Here is a 19,452-nt window from a genome sequence, read left to right as displayed (position 1 = left end):
AGGCTTGTGGTCATGTTGTTGTTATTTGCTGGTGGTAGCCAGCACATCAGCCATGGCGTATGTGTCGGTCGATAACAGTGAGAAAGGTGGGATGTGTCGTGACGTGGGTGAGAAGTTGTGACGCGTTGTGTGCTCCTTTGTAGTATTTGGTTACGTGTGTCCCTTGTGCTTACACATGTATCCTTTTCTTTTTATGGGCTCCCACGTGTTTGATGGTGTTATAATCTGGCGATGGAGTCAAAAGTACTCCACCGTGTATCAATTAAGCAGGAAACTACGGAAAGAAAATGCGCTTACATTTATGTTCTTCAATTTTTCTAGAACAACATGGTTCTGCAATAGTCAACCTTTTATCGCACACTTGTAGGTACTTAAAAGAAAGACAACATTAATATATAGATAAACTAGCAATAATGAAATTGATTAAGAGCACAGCTTATATCTATTCCATATAAGTTTGGGAATGGAAACCACATTGAGGAAGCATTTATAGTGTAGTTTGGCTGCCTCGGCACCATTTGTTCTTCTCCTCTCCCACCTCCTGGAAAAAGTTTGGCCCGAGACACACAGACAGCGGTTTTCTTTCCCCAAAGGCCAACCAGGATGCAAGGCGCCGCCGTCGAGGGGAGGAGTAGGGATTCGCCGGACAAGGCCGGCGAGAGCGCCAAGAAGGCGCGGCTGGACCTGCCCGAAGGCCATGTGAGGCAAGAGGCGGCCGGAGGAGGAGACGGAGGCGCCATCGTCGCGGCGGCGTACAGCCCGCGAGTGGAGCTCGCCGTGAGGATCGACAAGCAAGTGCTCCACTGCCCCCTCTGCACCGTCCCCTTCAAGCCTCCCGTATTCCAGGTTCCTCTCTTTCTTCCTCGATTAGTGCCGGTGAAATATCGATTATTTCGTTCCTCAAGATTTGCTGATTTACCGGCCATCTCCGATTTGTGTGCCTGCGTGCAGTGCAAAGCGGGGCACCTGGCCTGTGGTAGCTGCGTGGCCCAGCTGCCCTTTGGGCAGTGCAAGCCATGCGTGAACGGCGGCGGCTTCTTCAACCCCTGCCCTGCGCTGGATGCCGTGGTGTCCTCTACCAGGATCGGGTGCCCCAACGCCGGCTGCCAAAGGTACGTGACCTACCACGAGGTCGCCGAGCACCAGAAAGCGTGCCCGCACGCGCCCTGCCACTGCATGGAGCCCGGCTGCGGCTACGCCGGCGCGCCGCAGGCGCTCGCCGGCCACCTCTACACCATCCACTCGGTGCCGGTGCGCGCCGTGCAGTACGGCAAGGTCAGCAAGTTCCAGCTACCGGTGTCGGCACCGCGGCTGGTACTCCTCGGCGACGATAACAACCACGTGTTCGTCCTGACCGTGGGCGCGCTCGGCGCCGGCGCGGCCGCCGTGTCGGTGGTGTGCGCCAGGGCGAGGGCGGCGACGCGGCCCCGATTCACGTGCAAGATGTGGGTCAACCTGGAGCGGCCCCCGGCGGCGGCGGCGAACTGCAGCAAGCAGGACATGGTGCTGGTGGACATGCATATAAGGAGCAGCTCGTCGCCCGGCGCGGTGGCCGCCGCGGACGAGCCGACATTCCTGCCGGTGCCGCGGATGTACCTGGTTCCAGCAGCAGCAGGGGAGGGGGTGCCCATGGAAGTTCCCCTGCACATCCGCATCGACAAGGTCTCCCCTTGGTCCGTGTGATCAGGTCCACCGCTTCTGTGTTGATGGGAAACAAACGATGCATTCAAGGCAGTTCGTGCTTTCTTATTTTGGAGTTGCAGCTGAAACTATTCGGGTGATGTTAATTATAGTAGATACAGTTCATCTTTAATGTTATTGTAGGGTACTGTATTTAAGTCGGAGGATATTATGCTTGGTGCTAATCCTGTCGTGAAATGCATCGTCTTCCGTTGTCATGTCATTCCAACTTGCAAGCATTTCGTTTGCATCTGTTGCAATCTATGTATCTCAAGTCAGGAGTAGAGCTCAATCTCATGTCAAGAAATGTTATCCATGCTACGGAACCGATGCTTAATGTGGGTTTACTGGAGGATAGTGAGGAAGAAAGGAGGCCTTCTGTCAAACAAATCTCCCAAGCAGGATACGTAGCCAATGTTGATGCAGCATATAACCCTGCAGTAATTGCTCATGAAGCTTCTCTCAGAGTCTTCCTAAGGAATGAATCAAATCCATCTCCTTTCTAAGGGGGAAACTTATCTCTGTACACTGCTTAAACTGCTAATACTATAGTGTTAAGACCTTTTTGAGGGCTGCAGTAAAAAAAGCTAGTAACTTCTACTACACGTGGCCATAATTCTTTTCTAGATGAATGAGCTTTCTGAGCAAAAAAATAATCTGTTTTCTAACAAAATAATCTTTTGATATTAAAATGAAAACAAGCCATCGATACTATAAGGGTAAACATCTATTTACAAATGGAATGGCGGCCGAGAGTTACCCTACCAAACCATTGGTGTTTACTGATGGGCATGACATGCGTTTGGATAACTCCCAAAATTTAGATCTCACTCACTAACATTTGATTTATTTTTTGCTTTTATTGATAGTAGAAGACTACGCTAGTTAGTGGAGCGTGAAAAAACTTTCTTTTTTAGTTGACCCTCTTGATTTTGAGGACGAACCATGTCGGCATATTTAAAACCGGGGTACCCAGAGGCCAGGGTATAACTATTGATGGACCAGCCCAAAAAGCCATGTCGGTAAGGTTTTTTAATTTCGGACATGGAAAAATTTCGGACGTCACCGAAATATGCAAAAATTCAAAAACTAGGAACTTAATTCAGATTTTGAGTTTCAAAAATCGATAATATTTCATGTTTTTTAACATAATTTAAATTTTAGTTTGAATTTGGCGCAAAATTTCATGGTTGCAATTATTTTGAACCCCACCGAAATATGTGAAATTTCGTTGAAATTTTGAACCCTCAGTACATGAAGAAACTACGCTGGAATTCCTCTTGACAATTAGTACTACAACATCCTGAAGGAGCCAATTACATGGCGGCATGCAGACCTTTGTGTAGATTTACTTCCAAGTAAATCTACCCTCATTAAACCATATCTGCAAAAAACGTCAGAAGTGACGTTTTGGGACGGTGCTAGGTGTCCCGAACACGCGCCTCCTCAGCACAAGTGCCTCATATGCTGAAAACTTTCACAGAGGCCGTGTGAGGTCACGTTCCCGACCACGCATTCAATGTGTGTGCAGGCTACGGTGCATAGCCTACCGCTGTCAGGGGTGACAAGTGTCGAGAAGTCCGCCTCGATCATCAAATGCGACTTCCACACACCGCCGACTCTCTTGGTCAAGGCTGTCAACGCCACATGCTCCCGCATGGACTTCATGGAGTTGCTCTTTCTTGCGGACATCAGGCAACATATATCTTTTTATATTATAGAGTGCGACTTAAAAATTTTCAATTTGTCTCACGCAAGCGTTTGATTGCTAATATATGGCTATGTTTTTCTCATGGCTTTTCAGCAATATTATTGATGCGTAATGGTATGATGCATCAAGCATGCCATGTTCTAGGTATTAGCGATTTATCTTTTTCTTGAATCTCGGTAGGATTTATTTTGGCAGCAAACTGATTTTTTTATCCCCAATTAAGCCTTTCACTTACTATCTTTGTTACAGGTTATGCTGCATTATACTTGCTGAGATGCAATTCCTTTCCTCTGACTTTGGACTTGTGATGTTTCTGACAACATTACATAAAATTTTGCAATTTGGTCCATCCAACAGGTTATGTAAAAGCGCCCTTCCCAATAGGTCATTATATATCAGCTGAAAATTGAAGACATCGACTGATAATGTATTTGCAGAGTCTATGATATATATACCCATCTTTAAATATGTTCCCTAGTATTTTTCTTTCCTATTAACTGATTCATGAAATGATTCCATGAGATGGCCAAATACATTACTTACGTATAATGCATATATGTGCTCCAATTTTCTCTGTTAACACCTTGACAAATTGATATTAATTGTAATAATTAGTCTTAATTTTTTTATTTGTCGGTGCATGTTTCTTGCCTGCTGGATCATGCCCATTTGAAGAAGGCACGGTCAATTATTATTAGACCTTATTTTGTTAGGTGCTTTTGTATCGCTTATTTATTCCTACCAGAATGTAGGAACATATATCAATAGATATATTTGTTTTCTTGATTTTCCAAGAAGAACCGGCACAGGAAGCTGAGGTCACTGCTTTGATTCTTAAATAATTGTTTCCTATTAGTACATATTTTTATCCTCCATTGGTTCCAGAACTAAATTATGTATTAGTTTGCATCCATGCAGTAGGGGAAATATTTTGAAAGTTGTTCACATCCAGTTAACATTGATTGTCACAGATAGCGATCATGTCCAATGTGGGAAAGGTGATACTCTCATTATTTGTTTGCGAGACTCGATAATAGATGAGTCCTTTTTCCACTTATCTGTTGGAGATGATGTTTGTGGATTTAGTGTTCAATGCAGCGGCTTGTTGCTTTAGGATAGGTTGTGCCTCACACCCGAAATACGCTTCGATTAGTTTTATAGTTGAAATATTGCATCACTTAGTATAATATGATGTACTCACTACTAGGGAAAACCTTATACACAGAGGTATAACAGTAGCTCTCGTCAGAAAAAATTCGCCACTGCTACTTAGCAGTAGCGCGCGTCAACAAATGGCGCTACAACTATGATGGTAGCAGTAGCGCATTTGCACGTAAAAGCGCTACTACTATAATTCCCACACAGTTGCCGGTAGGCTAGGAATAGTAGTAGCGATCCTGCGGAAAGCACGATTCCGCTAAGTTCCTTGTAGTAGCGCGTTTATGATGCAGAGCGCTACTGCTAAGAAAAAGAAAATAAAATAAAAAAGAAATAGAAAAGTAAATGAAAATGAAAGAAATAGAAAAGGGAGAAACGAAAAAAAGAAAATGTAAAGAAAAAAAAAGAAAAAGAAAAATATAGGAGAAAGGCATAGCAGTAGCGCTTGTCCTCACAAAGCGCTATAGCTACTCTAGCAGTAGCGCTTTTTATAGGCCGCGTTATTGCTGAGTTCCTTAACTAAAGGAAAAGAAAAAGGAAAATAAATAGCTACTTCCCATAGCAGTAGCGCGTTTTGGCAGAAAGCACTATAGCTAACTTAGCTATAGTGTTTTTTTTTCTACAAGCGCTACTGCTATTTTGAGTTAACCCCGCGCGGGCTCAAAATTTTACTAAGTCCTTTCCCCCCTCTCCTCCTATCCCCTCACTCCTCTATCGCCGCCGTCGATCGTCCTGCCCGAGCACGCCCTCGATGCCGGCCGTCGCCCGAGCCCGCCCTCGACCTCACCACCTCCGCCCTCGACCTCGCCGCCGCCGCCCGAGCCCGAGCCCACCCTCGCCGCCGATCGTAAGTCTCTCCCTCTCCTCTCCCCTGATCTCCTCTCTCTCTATCTCTCTCTCTCTCTCTCTCTCTCTCTGCTAGGGCAAATTTCATATGTTGCTGCTGTGATGATGTTCATATGAACCGTAGGTGTCAATATGAATCCTAGATTTGTTTCGGACTATAGGATTTTTTTAGCATTTAGGAAAAAAATAGCAATTTTTTTAGGAAATTAGCTAGGGAAAATTTTTATGAAAATGCCTAAACAGTAATTCCATTTAGCTTTAAATTTACAGAGGGTATATAAATAATAGCATTTAGTTAGGGCATTAACAGAGGGTATATAAATTAGCTATAAATAACAAACAGTAGCATTTAGCTATAAACAAGAAACAATATCATTTAGCTATAAATAAAAAACAGTAGCATTTAGCTATAAATTAGTTTTAAACAAAAAACAAAAGCATTTAGCTATAAATAAAAAACAGTAGCTATGGCACTTAGTTATAAACAAAAAACAGAATTGTTTTTCTTTTCAAAAACTTAGTTAAAGTAATTGTTGCTATATAAACAAAAAACAAGATTAATGTTATATGATATATGTCATTGATGTTCATTTGCATATTCCATTATTGTTGATTATATCTTTTCATTGAAGTGGTCATGTTATATGCAAATTCCTCAATAGTGTTTGCTCATGTATATCTACTGTTGTAGTTGCTCATGTACAGGTTCTTAAGTGGTCCTGTTATATGCAACATTGAAGTGGTTCGATTGTGCCCAAGTGGCCTTTTGTTGTTTGCAGGGAACGAAGCCGAGTGGCCTATATTTTGCCGGAAAGTTGATTCATTTCCGTTTCAGCAAATTTCAGGTGCTCGATTTGTCCACTTTGTAGCAAAGGTCATGCCGAAATTTTCCATGAATTTCGGCATGACTTGTGCTACAAACTACGACATATCGAGTGCCTGGGATTTACCGTAACAAGAATGAATCAACATTCATGCAAAACATAGGCCTTTTTTATGTTATTATTCATTTTATTAGGTCTAGAATTAATTGACTAGACTTAATCATAGGAAACATGGCTAGCAACGATGAAGGACAGGGTTCTGGTGATTGCAACGTCTACAAGGCGGCAAACACCTATTTGAACCTTCTTGAGGAGCAACGGTTGTTGCAGTGCCCACCTGTCACATCCGAGACTGAGACCGACATTGAGACCGGCGCCGAGACCAGCGTTGAGACCGACACCGGCGCCGAGACTGGCGAAGCCGGTGTAGAACCGAAATCGAAGAGAATACGGCGCCCAAACCAGCTCAACACTACTAAAATGGTGGTCATGGAGGTGGACTCCGACAATTTTGAGCCAAAAGAGCCCGCGGAAGCGCGTGCGTGCTACTGCAATCAAATGGGTTGCATCCTACGGGCAACCACCACCATCAACGATCAGAAACTAAAGAAGATACCAAATATGGAGCACTCCCTCCTAAGGAAGCTGCACCAGGTATTCTTGTTCCCGGGCCGGGATGAAATCAAATATACTCGACCATGGCAAGACCCGACAATGAAGAAGATAAACAAACGCGCCATGGGCAAGTTTAGTGGCGCGTTGTCCGCCTGGAAAGTAAGGGTGAAACATCGGATCATGTCAAAAAGGAACCATACTCCAAGATTGTAAAGGATAATCCGACAATTACAGAAGAGCAGTTCCAAATATTCAAGGCGGCTTGCATTGCCGAAGCTGCCAAAGAAAAGTCGAAGTACATGAAGGGGCTTCAAGAGAGGAACCTGGGGTGCCACCACCTCAGAAGTCGTGGTTACGTGGGGAAGATACCCATATGGGTTAAGGAGGACGCGGAACGTGAAAGTTTGGGGATCAGAGACCCCTTGGCGGAGTTCACCGTCCCATAGGAGCGTGACGTCATCAGGGCCCGGTACCATTGGGACCAAGTCAACAAGGTTTTCGGAACGGACGCGGTCACGACGGAGTCCATGAAACTACTGGTAATATTTAATTTACCCCCTAATTTTAGCTTCTGATCAATTCTACTGCACGTTTATTCACATTTGTAAATGATCCTTGTTCCTTTTGCAGAAAGAGCAGCACATGATTGCGGTCGAAAGTGACTCACTGTCTGAGGCGTTGGCGAGGCCCAAGTGGGACACCCCGTTCAACCGGGCCTTGAACATATTGAAAGGACTCATTGTGGACACTCGGCCATCATATGGACGCGTGCATGGCGTCGGAGACGTACGGCGCCACGTGGAAGAAGTACTACCATGAGACCACCGAGGAGAGAAAGGAAAGACGGAGGTTAAACGAAGAAAACATCGACAACAAGATTGAGATTGCGGTTGATAAGAAATCAGTTGAGACAGTCAAAGCAGCGGTAGCGGCCGCAAGAGAGGAAATGGTAGCTTCGTATGGTGTGTTGATTCCGGCTATCGTTAGTTGGAGCAAGCAAAATCCAGATAAAGACGCAGCGGACTTTCCCCTTTCCAACTTCTTCGGGAGCAGCTCGTTTAGTGTTGCACCAGCACCTGCTCACGCAACCGCACCTGCTCCCATACCTGCTCCCGCACCTGCTCCTGCATCTGCTCCCGCACCTGCTCATAGCAGCCCGTCCTCCGTCTCTGGCGTGCTCGGCAAGGCATCGTCTTTGGATGAGCTCGATGCCCTCACGGTATAGCTGTCACATCAGCCCTCTTCAATATATGTATAATTCCCATTTCCGTTGCCTTTCAGATGTCTTACAACGCAGACATGTCTTTGCAGACCGACGTAACCCCATGAACCATACTATACACCATCAGCGGCCAGAAGGTGGACGTCGGAAAGGAGACGATAGTGAAGCCGAAGGAAGATTTGTTCCACAGCCAGCCGATCCCCCTGACGTCTTCAAGGTTTCCGTGGCCAGTGTCAAACCGGCCCACGAGAATATCACTCCTCCGGTAGCACTAGGGGGAGATGACGACGAGACCCCGCGGCGGTTTGGCGATTGCAAGAGTTGGGTCCTGTTGTGACCGAAGAGTCTGCTTCGTCCGGAGGCGGCCGGGAGCACACCCACGACCACGCAGACTCAGCAAGGTATGAACACCAACACCCCAACTACTCAATTAGTGTCGTCTGTCGTGCCGGGTGATTGCAGATGGCGTGAGGAAGAGGCTCCATTAGTCGCAGATGACGTTGCCGGCGTCGAAGAAGCAATGCGTGATATCAATGCCATCGATGAGAATGACGATGACCCTCTACAGTATCTCAATACTGGCGCCTATGACGATGGAGGATTGATGGCTCAGCAATATGAGTACTCAGGGTTTGAGCGTGATGAGGCGGTGCCTGAATTGCTAGAGGATGAACGTATTATAGCTCACTTCCAGTAGCAAAGAAGCATAGGAAGAGACCGAGGAAAGGCAAAGCTGCTTCTATGAGCTAGCCGCCTCCGCAGCCTCGGGTTCAAGACCGTATACCTATCATAGGTGCGGCGAAATACCATATCCCTGGTGATCCGATCCTACCTAAGGCAGCGGTAGAGGCCATATACGGCGATCTAAGGAGACTTCGTGACGATGTGCTGCGGAGAGAGAAAAGCCTGATTGCCTCGGAAAATCCAGGATACCCGCTCTACGTGGTTAACGTGTCGCAACAAAGGTTGTACGTCGACACATTCCCCGTGAAAAAGTTCTTCCTTCTATTCGATTACATCTTCGACATGTTTCACTTGAAAATGCTCGATTTTACATTGTCCGCCTTTTTGCCTTGTACATGAACTACATCATCAGGATTGAGCAGATACCTTATATTTGTGTTGCCGACCCGTACTTCATGCAAGAGGGCTTCTTGGCAGGCCCAAAGCACCATGAATATGCGAGTAACTACATCGCTGATTTCATTGTCGGCAATAAGGACAAGGAGACGATTCTCATGCCTTATCATCCCATGTAAGTCATCAGCGGATATCCTTCTTTCGATTTCAATCATTCATTTGCACGCGTAGAGGCTAATTTGACGTGTACTTATTTTCCGCAGCAATGGGCGCGCCGTCCTCATCATCCTTTACCCCCGATTCTCCCACACTCTTTACTTAGACTCGTCGAAGAACATGAAGAAAAAGGATTACACCCACATCAAGTCTGTTCTTGACAGTGCTATCTTTAGCTACGGCCTATGGGGTGGAGAGATTACGCTCAAGAAGACAAGGAACCGCGCGCCCGCCTTCGGCCATAAGACCGACTTCTGCTGCATCCAGCAACCGAGTGGTACTCTCAGTGATGGATTCTATGTCCTCCACCACATGCTGGAGTACAGACCGGATCAGCAGAACCTTCGCATGTCACCTAGATCCGGCGATGCCAATATTCTACAATGGGCAAAGAAACTAGGATATATCCCGGATCATCGACTCCGAGCTGAGTTCTATCACATCCAGCGTGAACTTGCCCAAATCATCATGAAGGAGGTCCTCGAAAAAACAGGGGTGATCTACGAAGAAGGGCAAATATCGCGGGAAGACGTCCAAACACGCGTACCCGCTTGGCATCTCGACCTGAAGCCTTTCACTGCGCTCGGGGACTATCTCCCTGAGTTGGATGGTGGCACAACATGTTGGAGTGATTGACGATATATGACAATGTGTCCGTTTAGTCGATACTTTCTATATGTCGAAACTTTAAGTTATGCACGACGAAACTTTATTTATGATGTAATTAAACCATCCTCCTCAACCAGAGGCCAGGGCATAACTATTGATGGACCAGCCCAAAAAGCCATGTCGGTAAGGTTTTTTAATTTCGGACATGGAAAAATTTCGGACGTCACCGAAATATGCAAAAATTCAGAAACTGGGAACTTAATTCGGATTTTGAGTTTCAAAAATCGATAATATTTAATGTTTTTTAACATAATTTAAATTTAAATTTGAATTTGGCGCAAAATTTCATGGTTGCAATTATTTCGAACCCCACCGAAATATGTGTAATTTCGTTGAAATTTTGAACACTCAGTACATGAAGAAACTACGCTGGAATTCCTCTTGACAATTAGTACTACAACATCCTGAAGGAGCCAATTACATGGCGGCATGCAGACCTTTGTGTAGATTTACTTCCAAGTAAATCTACCCTCGTTAAACCATATCTGCAAAAAACGTCAGAAGTGACGTTTTGGGACGGTGCTAGGTGTCCCGAACACGCGCCTCCTCAGCACAAGTGCCTCATATGCTGAAAACTTTCACAGAGGCCGTCTGAGGTCACGTTCCCGACCACGCATTCAATGTGTGTGCAGGCTATGGTGCATAGCCTACCGCTGTCAGGGGTGACAAGTGTCGAGAAGTCCGCCTCGATCATCAAATGCGACTTCCACACACCGCCGACTCTCTTGGTCAAGGCTATCAACGCCACATGCTCCTGCATGGACTTCATGAAGTTGCTCTTTCTTGCGGACATCAGGCAACATATATCTTTTTATATTATAGAGTGCGACTTAAAAATTTTCAATTTGTCTCACGCAAGCGTTTGATTGCTAATATATGGCTATGTTTTTCTCATGGCTTTTCAGCAATATTATTGATGCGTAATGGTATGATGCATCAAGCATGCCATGTTCTAGGTATTAGCGATTTATCTTTTTCTTGAATCTCGGTAGGATTTATTTTGGCAGCAAACTGATTTTTTGATCCCCAATTAAGCGTTTCACTTACTATCTTTGTTACAGGTTATGCTGCATTATACTTGCTGAGATGCAATTCCTTTCCTCTGACTTTGGACTTGTGATGTTTCTGACAACATTACATAAAATTTTGCAATTTGGTCCATCCAACAGGTTATGTAAAAGCGCCCTTCCCAATAGGTCATTATATATCAGCTGAAAATTGAAGACATCGACTGATAATGTATTTGCAGAGTCTATGATATATATACCCATCTTTAAATATGTTCCCTAGTATTTTTCTTTCCTATTAACTGATTCATGAAATGATTCCATGAGATGGCCAAATACATTACTTACGTATAATGCATATATGTGCTCCAATTTTCTCTGTTAACACGTTGACATATTGATATTAATTGTAATAATTAGTCTTAATTTTTTTTATTTGTCGGTGCATGTTTCTTGCCTGCTGGATCATGCCCATTTGAAGAAGGCACGGTCAATTATTATTAGACCTTATTTTGTTAGGTGCTTTTGTATCGCTTATTTATTCCTACCAGAATGTAGGAACATATATCAATAGATATATTTGTCTTCTTGATTTTCCAAGAAGAACCGGCACAGGAAGCTGAGGTCACTGCTTTGATTCTTAAATAATTGTTTCCTATTAGTACATATTTTTATCCTCCATTGGTTCCAGAACTAAATTATGTCGTTTGCATCCATGCAGTAGGGGAAATATTTTGAAAGTTGTTCACATCCAGTTAACATAGATTGCCACAGTTAGCGATCATGTCCAATGTGGGAAAGGTGATACACTCATTATTTGTTTGTGAGACTCGATAATAGAGGTGAGTCCTTTTTCCACTTATCTGTTGGAGATGATGTTTGTGGATTTAGTGTTCAATGCAGCGGCTTGTTGCTTTAGGATAGGTTGTGCCTCACACCCGAAATACGCTTCGATTAGTTTTATAGTTGAAATATTGCATCACTTAGTATATTATGATGTACTCACTACTAGGGAAAACCTTATACACAGAGGTATAGCAGTAGTGCTCGTCAGAAAAAATTCGCTACTGCTACTTAGCAGTAGCGCGCGTCAACAAATGGCGCTACAACTATGATGGTAGCAGTAGCGCATTTGCACGTAAAAGCGCTACTACTATAATTCCCACACAGTTGCCGGTAGGCTAGGAATAGTAGTAGCGATCCTGCGGAAAGCACGATGCCGCTAAGTTCCTTGTAGTAGCGTGTTTACGATGCAGAGCGCTACTGCTAAGAAAAATAAAATAAAATAAAAATAAATAGAAAAGTAAATGAAAATGAAAGAAATAGAAAAGGGAGAAACGAAAAAAAGAAAATGTAAAGAAAAAAAGAAAAAGAAAAATATAGGAGAAAGGCATAGCAGTAGCGCTTGTCCTCACAAAGCGCTATAGCTACTCTAGCAGTAGCGCTTTTTATAGGCCGTGTTATTGCTAAGTTCCTTAATTAAAGGAAAAGAAAAAGGAAAATAAATAGCTACTTCCTATAGCAGCAGCGCGTTTTGGCAGAAAGCACTATAGCTAACTTAGCTATAGTTTTTTTTTCTACAAGCGCTACTGTTATTTTGAGTTAACCCCGCGCGGGCTTAAAATTTTGCTAAGTCCTTCCCCCCCTCTCCTCCTATCCCCTCACTCCTCTGTCGCCGCCGTCGATCGTCTTGCCCGAGCACGCCCTCGATGCCGGCCGTCGCCCGAGCACTAGTAGGAAAAGGGGCTTTTACCCCGGTTCATAAGGGCCTTTAGTCCCGGTTCTGGCCGGGACTAAAGGGTCGTTACTAATGCCCTAGCCCTTTAGTCCCGGTTCTTACACGAACCAGGACTAATTGCCGTCCACGTGGCCGGTGCGGGGAACCCAGGCAGGAGGGCCTTTGGTCCCGGTTGGTGCCACCAACCGGGACCAATAGGCAGGGCCTTTTGTCCCGGTTGGTGTCACCAACCGGGACCAATAGGTATCCACGCGTCAGCAGCTGGCAGGAGCTGAGGTTTTTGTTTTTTTTGAAAGGGGGTGGTTTAGGGGTTTTGGGGGGTTAATTTAGGTGTTTCATATATTGTGTTAGCTAGCTAATTAATAGAGAGAAGTGTCCTCTCTTATCTCCGTGCTTGGTCGACGCTACGTACTATATACGTATGGAGAGGAGTAGACACGCTAGCTAGTAATCAAATGAAGGAAACAGAAGATCGTCATGAACATATGCATACAGAGAGAAGTGATATCGACCACCTCTCCTTCTCCGAGATATTGGTCGAACAACAAGTTCTCGTATATCTATCCGACACTACCGGCTACATATATACAATAATTATCTCTTACAATACAATCTCCTAATTAAATTGTAGGAACACAGGGTCCACATAGTATTCTCCGTTTTCAGCGGTCATGTGGTCAAGGAAGAATGCCGCCAATTCCTCTTGAATTCCTCGCATACGATCTTCTGCTAGGAGTTCATCCCGCTTCCGAAACATCTAATTTGAAGAAGGGGGTCAATACATATATATATATATATATATATATATACATATATATATATATATATATATATATATATATATATATATATATATGAATAAATGAAACTCAACACAAATGATGGTAATAAAATAAAATTATGAATATTATTGCTTACGCACTTCATATTGTTCTTCAGTGTAGCCCCGCTCACAGGTCGTGTAGCGGATGGACTCGCAAACGTAGTATCCACAGTAATTATTCCCGGGTTCCTTCCACAACCACTTTATAAGAAATAGAGGTCAATCAAACTGATAAGCAAGCATGCTAAATGGTATTAATGAAACTAGCGCTTGAATCACTAGGAGATGCGCGGAACATGCTACTATAGTACTTACTTTCGGGTGATTAAATTGCAGCTTCTTCGGCAGTCCCGGAGCTTTTGAGGTGAATTTTCTCCAAACCCTGCGAGACAAAGAAAACAATTACTTGATATTAGGAAATGAACAAAGTTGCTGATATGGTGGATAATGATCGATTTAACTTACTTCTCGAGCATTTGAGTCATGTTCGCATAGTCCTGGGGATCTTTTCGTCTCGAGTCTAAGACGGTTACTACTACCTGCTCAAGCTTAATTTCTAGGAGAATATAGTGGAAGCTGCGCATGCATGCATAACTCATCAATTACATTACCATAACCTGGACTAATAAGGGAAACCGAATATGCACAAGACAGTAACACTCACTTGAAGTTGTAAGGAAAGAGTATTATATCTTTGCTTTGATTTAATACCAACGATTGTAGCAAGTTGGCCTCGGCTTCTTTGGGATGTTTTTCAACCGTATATGCATCTATGAGATTTGTGTTAATGAACCCAATATCACCGATTTGTTTTTTCTTCAATTCGGCGATCTTCAATCTGCATAATATAGCGAGGATAAGTATAAATACATGCAATGAAAGAGCTGACCTATATAGAGAGACTTAATGACAGAAGTAGTACTACTTACAGACAGTAGCAAGTGATCGTTGTTTTATCGAGGGCCTTTTGATTGTAAAACTGGAAGAAATCCTCAAATGGAATAATCAGCAGATCAATTCCAACGAGGTCATGCTCCGGTTTAACTCTCAGCGTCAAAGTATCCATCCCATCAGACTCTCTGCAGGTTTTCATGTACCAATCATGTAGTCTTCGCATCATCGTGCTTAGAGATCTTTCATCTTTGACGAGAGGCTTCCCGTAATGGTATTTGTGTTCGTCCACCTCCATGATTTCATAATGTACATCGTCGGGCAGGTAATCTCCAAGATTGCTATAACCGGGCACCATACTCGGATCATTAGCGACGATGTCTTTTGACACCTTGAGCGGGGGGCACGATTGGTTCGCTTGTTCGCCGAGCTGGGCAATTTTTTTCCCAGCTCGTCGTTCTTTCATCCTTTTATCACTGACAGTACTTCCCGACCGCTCCGCTTCGGCATATGTCTTTGCAAGAACGCGCTCATAGTTGCCTCTCAGCGGAGACTTTGGTGGTTTTGTCAGGGCAGCCAGAGTGCGCTTTGCTTTCACCGGATCTACCTTCTCCTCCGAAGGTGGATGTTTCTTTGCTTTCACCCCTTCAAAGAAGTTCTTCACTTCGGCTCGCACGATCTTCGCGTTCTCCTCCTCGGTCCTCTCGTATGGTAACTTCTCTGGAGTCTTCAGAGAAGGACCGAATCTGTATTGCCTCCCGCCTCTGGCAGATGTACTGCTAGACGCCGGCAGAGCAGACGGAGCGGCTGCGGCTGTCTTCTTTCCTTGCTTACGAGGCAGAGGAGAAGGACTACGACGCGCCGGAGCAGCCGCAGCGGTGGCGGGTCTCTTCCGCCCTTGCTGACGAGGCGGAGAAGGAGGAGGCTGGCTGCTCTGGCGCGCCGGCGCTGGCGGAGAAGGAGGCGGAGTGCCGCCACACGCCAGAGAAGGAGGCTGAGTGCCCTCATCACTCACCGGAGGAGGAGGCGGAGGAGGAGGCGGAGTGCCCTTACTCGCCGGAGCCGTCCAGTTCGGAAGCTTGATGAGCTCCTTCCGCCATAGGCACGGAGTCTTCAGAGCTAAACCCAGCCGAGTCACCCCTTCACCGGTAGGGTGGTCAAGCTGGAGGTCCTCAAATCCCTCCGTTATTTCATCCACCATCACCCTAGCATATCCTTCTGGAATCGGCCGACAGTGGTAGGTTGCGCCGGGTTCTGTAGGTAAAACAGAGCCAACAGCCGCCTTGACTTTGAAGTTCTGCCATTCCGCCATAAGGTGGCAATGTTGGGACTCCGTGATAGCATCCACGGGGTAGCTAGCAGGAGCCGCATGCTCCAGCTGAAGCAGCTCGGTGGAAGCCACGCTGCTTCTCCGCTGAGATGGCGGTGTAGCTTCGGGGGCAGTTTCGGCATCTCGATTGCCGTCTCGTTCCTCTAGCGCTTGAACCCTTTCGTGCAGCTTCTGAATTTGGATCTGCTCCACTTTTTTCCTCCTCTCCTGGGTTTTGTAACCGCCCGCGTCCGGAAAACCAGCCTTCCACGGAACAGAGCCTGGCGTGCCTCGTGTCCGTCCAGGGTGCTCAGGATTCCCAAGGGCCATTATGAGCTCGTCGTTCTCTTTGTCTGGAACGAACGTCCCTTGCTGCGCTGCATCGATATAGTGCTTCAGCTTCTTGACGGGTATTGCAAGTTGCTCGTCCGTCCAACGACACCTCCCTGATACAGGGTCCAAGGTTCCGCCAGCCCCGAAGAACCAAGTCCGGCGACGGTCTGGCCAGTTCATTGTCTCTGGTTCGATCCCTTTATCAAGCAGATCCCTCTCAGACTTGGCCCACTTAGGCCGGGCTTTTAGGTAGCCACCTAACCCCGTGCGATGGTGAAGCTTCTTCTTCGCAGCATTCTTCTTGTTTGTCGCTGACATCTTCTTACTCTTTTCCGATGTCTTGTGGGCCACAAATGCGGGCCAGTGATCTCTGATCTTCTCATACCGGCCGATGAATTCTGGTGTCTCTTCTTTGTCGACAAACGTTTTCAGCTCATTCTTCCACCTCCTGAATAGGTCTGCCATCTTCTTAAGAGCATGAGACTTGATTAATTGCTCTATAACTGGCTTCTCCGGATCCTCCTCTGGCGGTAGGGTGAAATTTGCCTTCAGCTCAGTCCAAAGATCATCTTTCTGCATATCATTGACATAGGACACCTCAGGGTCTTCCTTCTTAGGCTTATACCATTGCTGGATGCTGATCGGGATCTTGTCCCTAACTAGAACCCCGCACTGAGCAGCAAAAGCATCTTTTGTCCAGAGGGGTTCAATCGGTTGGCCGTCGCGCGCGATTGCTGTGATCTCAAACCTTTCATCCGAGCGCAACTTTCTCTTCGGGCCTCGTCTCTTTACCGAAGTTGTGCTCGATCCGGAGGGCTAGAAAAAAGAAGAAAGACGAGTGTTAATTAATATGTGTACATACCAAAACAATGAATGCATCAATTAGCTAGTCAGCACAGGCTTAACTAATATATTTACCTGGCCGGACTCTGTTCGGTCACCGGAGCCGTCACCACGGGCTCCTTCTTGCACCAGCATTGGGTCACCGGAGCCATCATAATCATGTCTTTCCTCCTCCACTCTTCGATCACCGTAGCCTGCTTCTTCACCCTGTTCTTCCAGACCATCATTGTCGTTAAGATACGACAAGATATCACCTCCGGCTAAGATTATGTCCCGCAACACCTCTTCTGCTTGCTCATCTCGTCCGTGCTCCATTGTTTCTGCAAATATTACAACATGGCAATTATTACACAAACATGACAGCAGGTGGATATATTAGTGCAAACATAGACCTAGCTTATTCCGGGTTTGGGGTGGCCTAGGCAACGCTTCAAGGGTAGGGGCGAGGCGGGAGGGGGTAGGAGACCGACATCGTTTTTTTCTAGGGTTTGGGTGTCCTCGAGAGTTTTGGTCGAGCGAGAGGGCCGGGGGGTGCTCCCGTGGTATAAGTTATCACGGTCGAGAGGGGGTATACATATCGACCGTCCATCATGTCGAAGTTATCTGGGAGGGAGTTATATATATCGACAACGACGAAATACATACACGGGAAAATAATGTTATCGAGGAGGGGGTATATCGACCCCCCCCCCACGTGTTGAAGTTATCGGGAGGGGGTTATATCGACAACGACGACATACATACACGGGAAAATAATGTTATCGAGGAGGGGGTATATCGACCCCCCCTCGTGTTGAAGTTATCGGGAGGGGGTAATATCGACAATGATGACATACATACACGGGAAAATAATGTTATCGGAGAGGGGGTATATCGACCCCCCCACGTGTTGAAGTTATCAGGAGGGGGTTATATCGACAACGACGACATATATACACAGGAAAATAATGTTATCGGGGAGGGGGTATATGGACCCCCCTCGTGTTGAAGTTATCCCCACTCGTGTTGAAGTTATCGGGAGGGGTATATATCGACGACGACAGACCCGATAAAACATAAGAAAACGAAGAAGAAATAAAAAGAGGAGAAGAAGAAAGGAATAGAGGAGAGGATTGAAGAAAAAAAAGAAGAAAAAAAAGAGGAGAAGAAGAAAGGAATAGAGGAGAAGAAGAAAAAATAGAAAATATTCTATTTTTTCTTCTTCTCCTCTATTCCTTTCTTCTTCTCCTCTTCTTTTTCTTCTTTTTTCCTCTTCTTATTTATTTCTCCTCTTCTTCCTCTCCTCTTCTTCTTTCTTTCCTCTTCTTATTTTCTTCTTTCCTATCCTTCTTTTTCTTCTTCTTCCCTTCCTAGCTAGATATATAAAACTTTTCTAAAATTGTAACTTTTGCATATATAAAACTTTTCCATGGATCATCATTTCTCATATATATCGAATATATATCCATTGTCATATATAAAAACTTTCTATATATGAACAAAAAACTTTCTATGAACAAAAAAACATTTTTGACATATATATTCATACATTTTGAACATCTACATACATACAATTTTTTTTGTTCACATATACATTATAGCCACATACACATATACATCACATATGAACAAAACATTAAACTAATAAAAATAAAAAAACATATAGCCACATATGAACAAAAACATATAGCCACATACATACACATATACATTATATATATATATGATCAAAAAACAATTAAACTAATAAAAAACCAGAGCCGGGGCGGCGGCTCTCACAGCGGGGGCGGCTAGGACGATGGCGACGGCGAGGGCGGCGAGGGCGCCGGCGCGCGGGGGCGGGACGGGGCGGGGGAGGCGAGGGCGCCAGCGAGCACGCGCGGGCCGGGCAGGGGGCTCGGGGCGCCGAGGCGGCGCGCGCGAGCAGGGGAGCACGAGGCGGGGCGGCGCGTGGGGGCAGGGCGACGGCGACGAGCACCGGGCGGCGACCCGTCGAGGCAAGGGCGCGGGGCGACGGCGACGAGGAGCGGGCGGCGACGGCGAGCACGGGCAGCCTGGCGGCGTCGGGGGCAACTGGCGAGGGATCTGAAAATTTCCCAAGTGTTGGCTTATATAGGCACACCTTTGGTCCCGGTTGGTGGCACCAACCGGGACCAATGCCACCCTTTAGTCCCGGTTGGTGCCACCAACCGGGACCAAAGGTCCCTTTTCAGCAGCGCAAAGGGCGGGAAGCGGTGGCCTTTGGTCCCGGTTGGTGGCACCAACCGGGACTAAAGGGGGGCCATTGGTCCCGGTTATTTCCACCAACCGGGACCAAAGGCCTTGCGCTACCCGCGGCCAAAAGTTTAGTCCCACCTCGCTAGTTGAGAGGGGCTCGAAGTGGTTTATAAGCCCCACTGCGGCCGCCCTCTCGAGCTCCTCTCAAATGCAGGCTTACGGGCCTACTGTCACACTGTGCTGTCTGTGGGCCTATTGGGCCTTCTGCGGGCCTGAATCCTGGCCCAGGTT

At 45.9% G+C, this 19,452-nt stretch overlaps 1 protein-coding gene across 1 annotated transcript; it reads left to right on the top strand.

Moving 5' to 3' along the window:
* The first annotated feature begins 259 nt into the window (after positions 1–259).
* On the top strand, positions 260–1,964 carry LOC109770164 (E3 ubiquitin-protein ligase SINA-like 3). Its single transcript, XM_020328877.4, has 2 exons — positions 260–846; positions 952–1,964. The coding sequence occupies exons 1-2, from the start codon at positions 604–606 to the stop codon at positions 1,681–1,683; spliced, it is 975 nt and encodes a 324-aa protein (XP_020184466.1). The 5' UTR covers positions 260–603; the 3' UTR covers positions 1,684–1,964.
* The last annotated feature ends 17,488 nt before the right edge of the window (positions 1,965–19,452 follow it).

The sequence above is a fragment of the Aegilops tauschii genome, chromosome 3 (assembly GCF_002575655.3).
Source record: "Aegilops tauschii subsp. strangulata cultivar AL8/78 chromosome 3, Aet v6.0, whole genome shotgun sequence".
Lineage (NCBI taxonomy): Eukaryota > Viridiplantae > Streptophyta > Magnoliopsida > Poales > Poaceae > Aegilops > Aegilops tauschii.
Note: the sequence above shows the minus strand (reverse complement) of the source record. Positions and strands in the feature narration are given on the sequence as shown.

Bases quoted from the DNA above. Each gene is read 5' to 3' on its own strand.
- LOC109770164 (XM_020328877.4), top strand. From the start codon at position 604: ATGCAAGGCGCCGCCGTCGAGGGGAGGAGTAGGGATTCGCCGGACAAG. The intron at 847-951 runs GTTCCTCTCTTT...GCCTGCGTGCAG, and splicing joins TCAAGCCTCCCGTATTCCAG to TGCAAAGCGGGGCACCTGGC.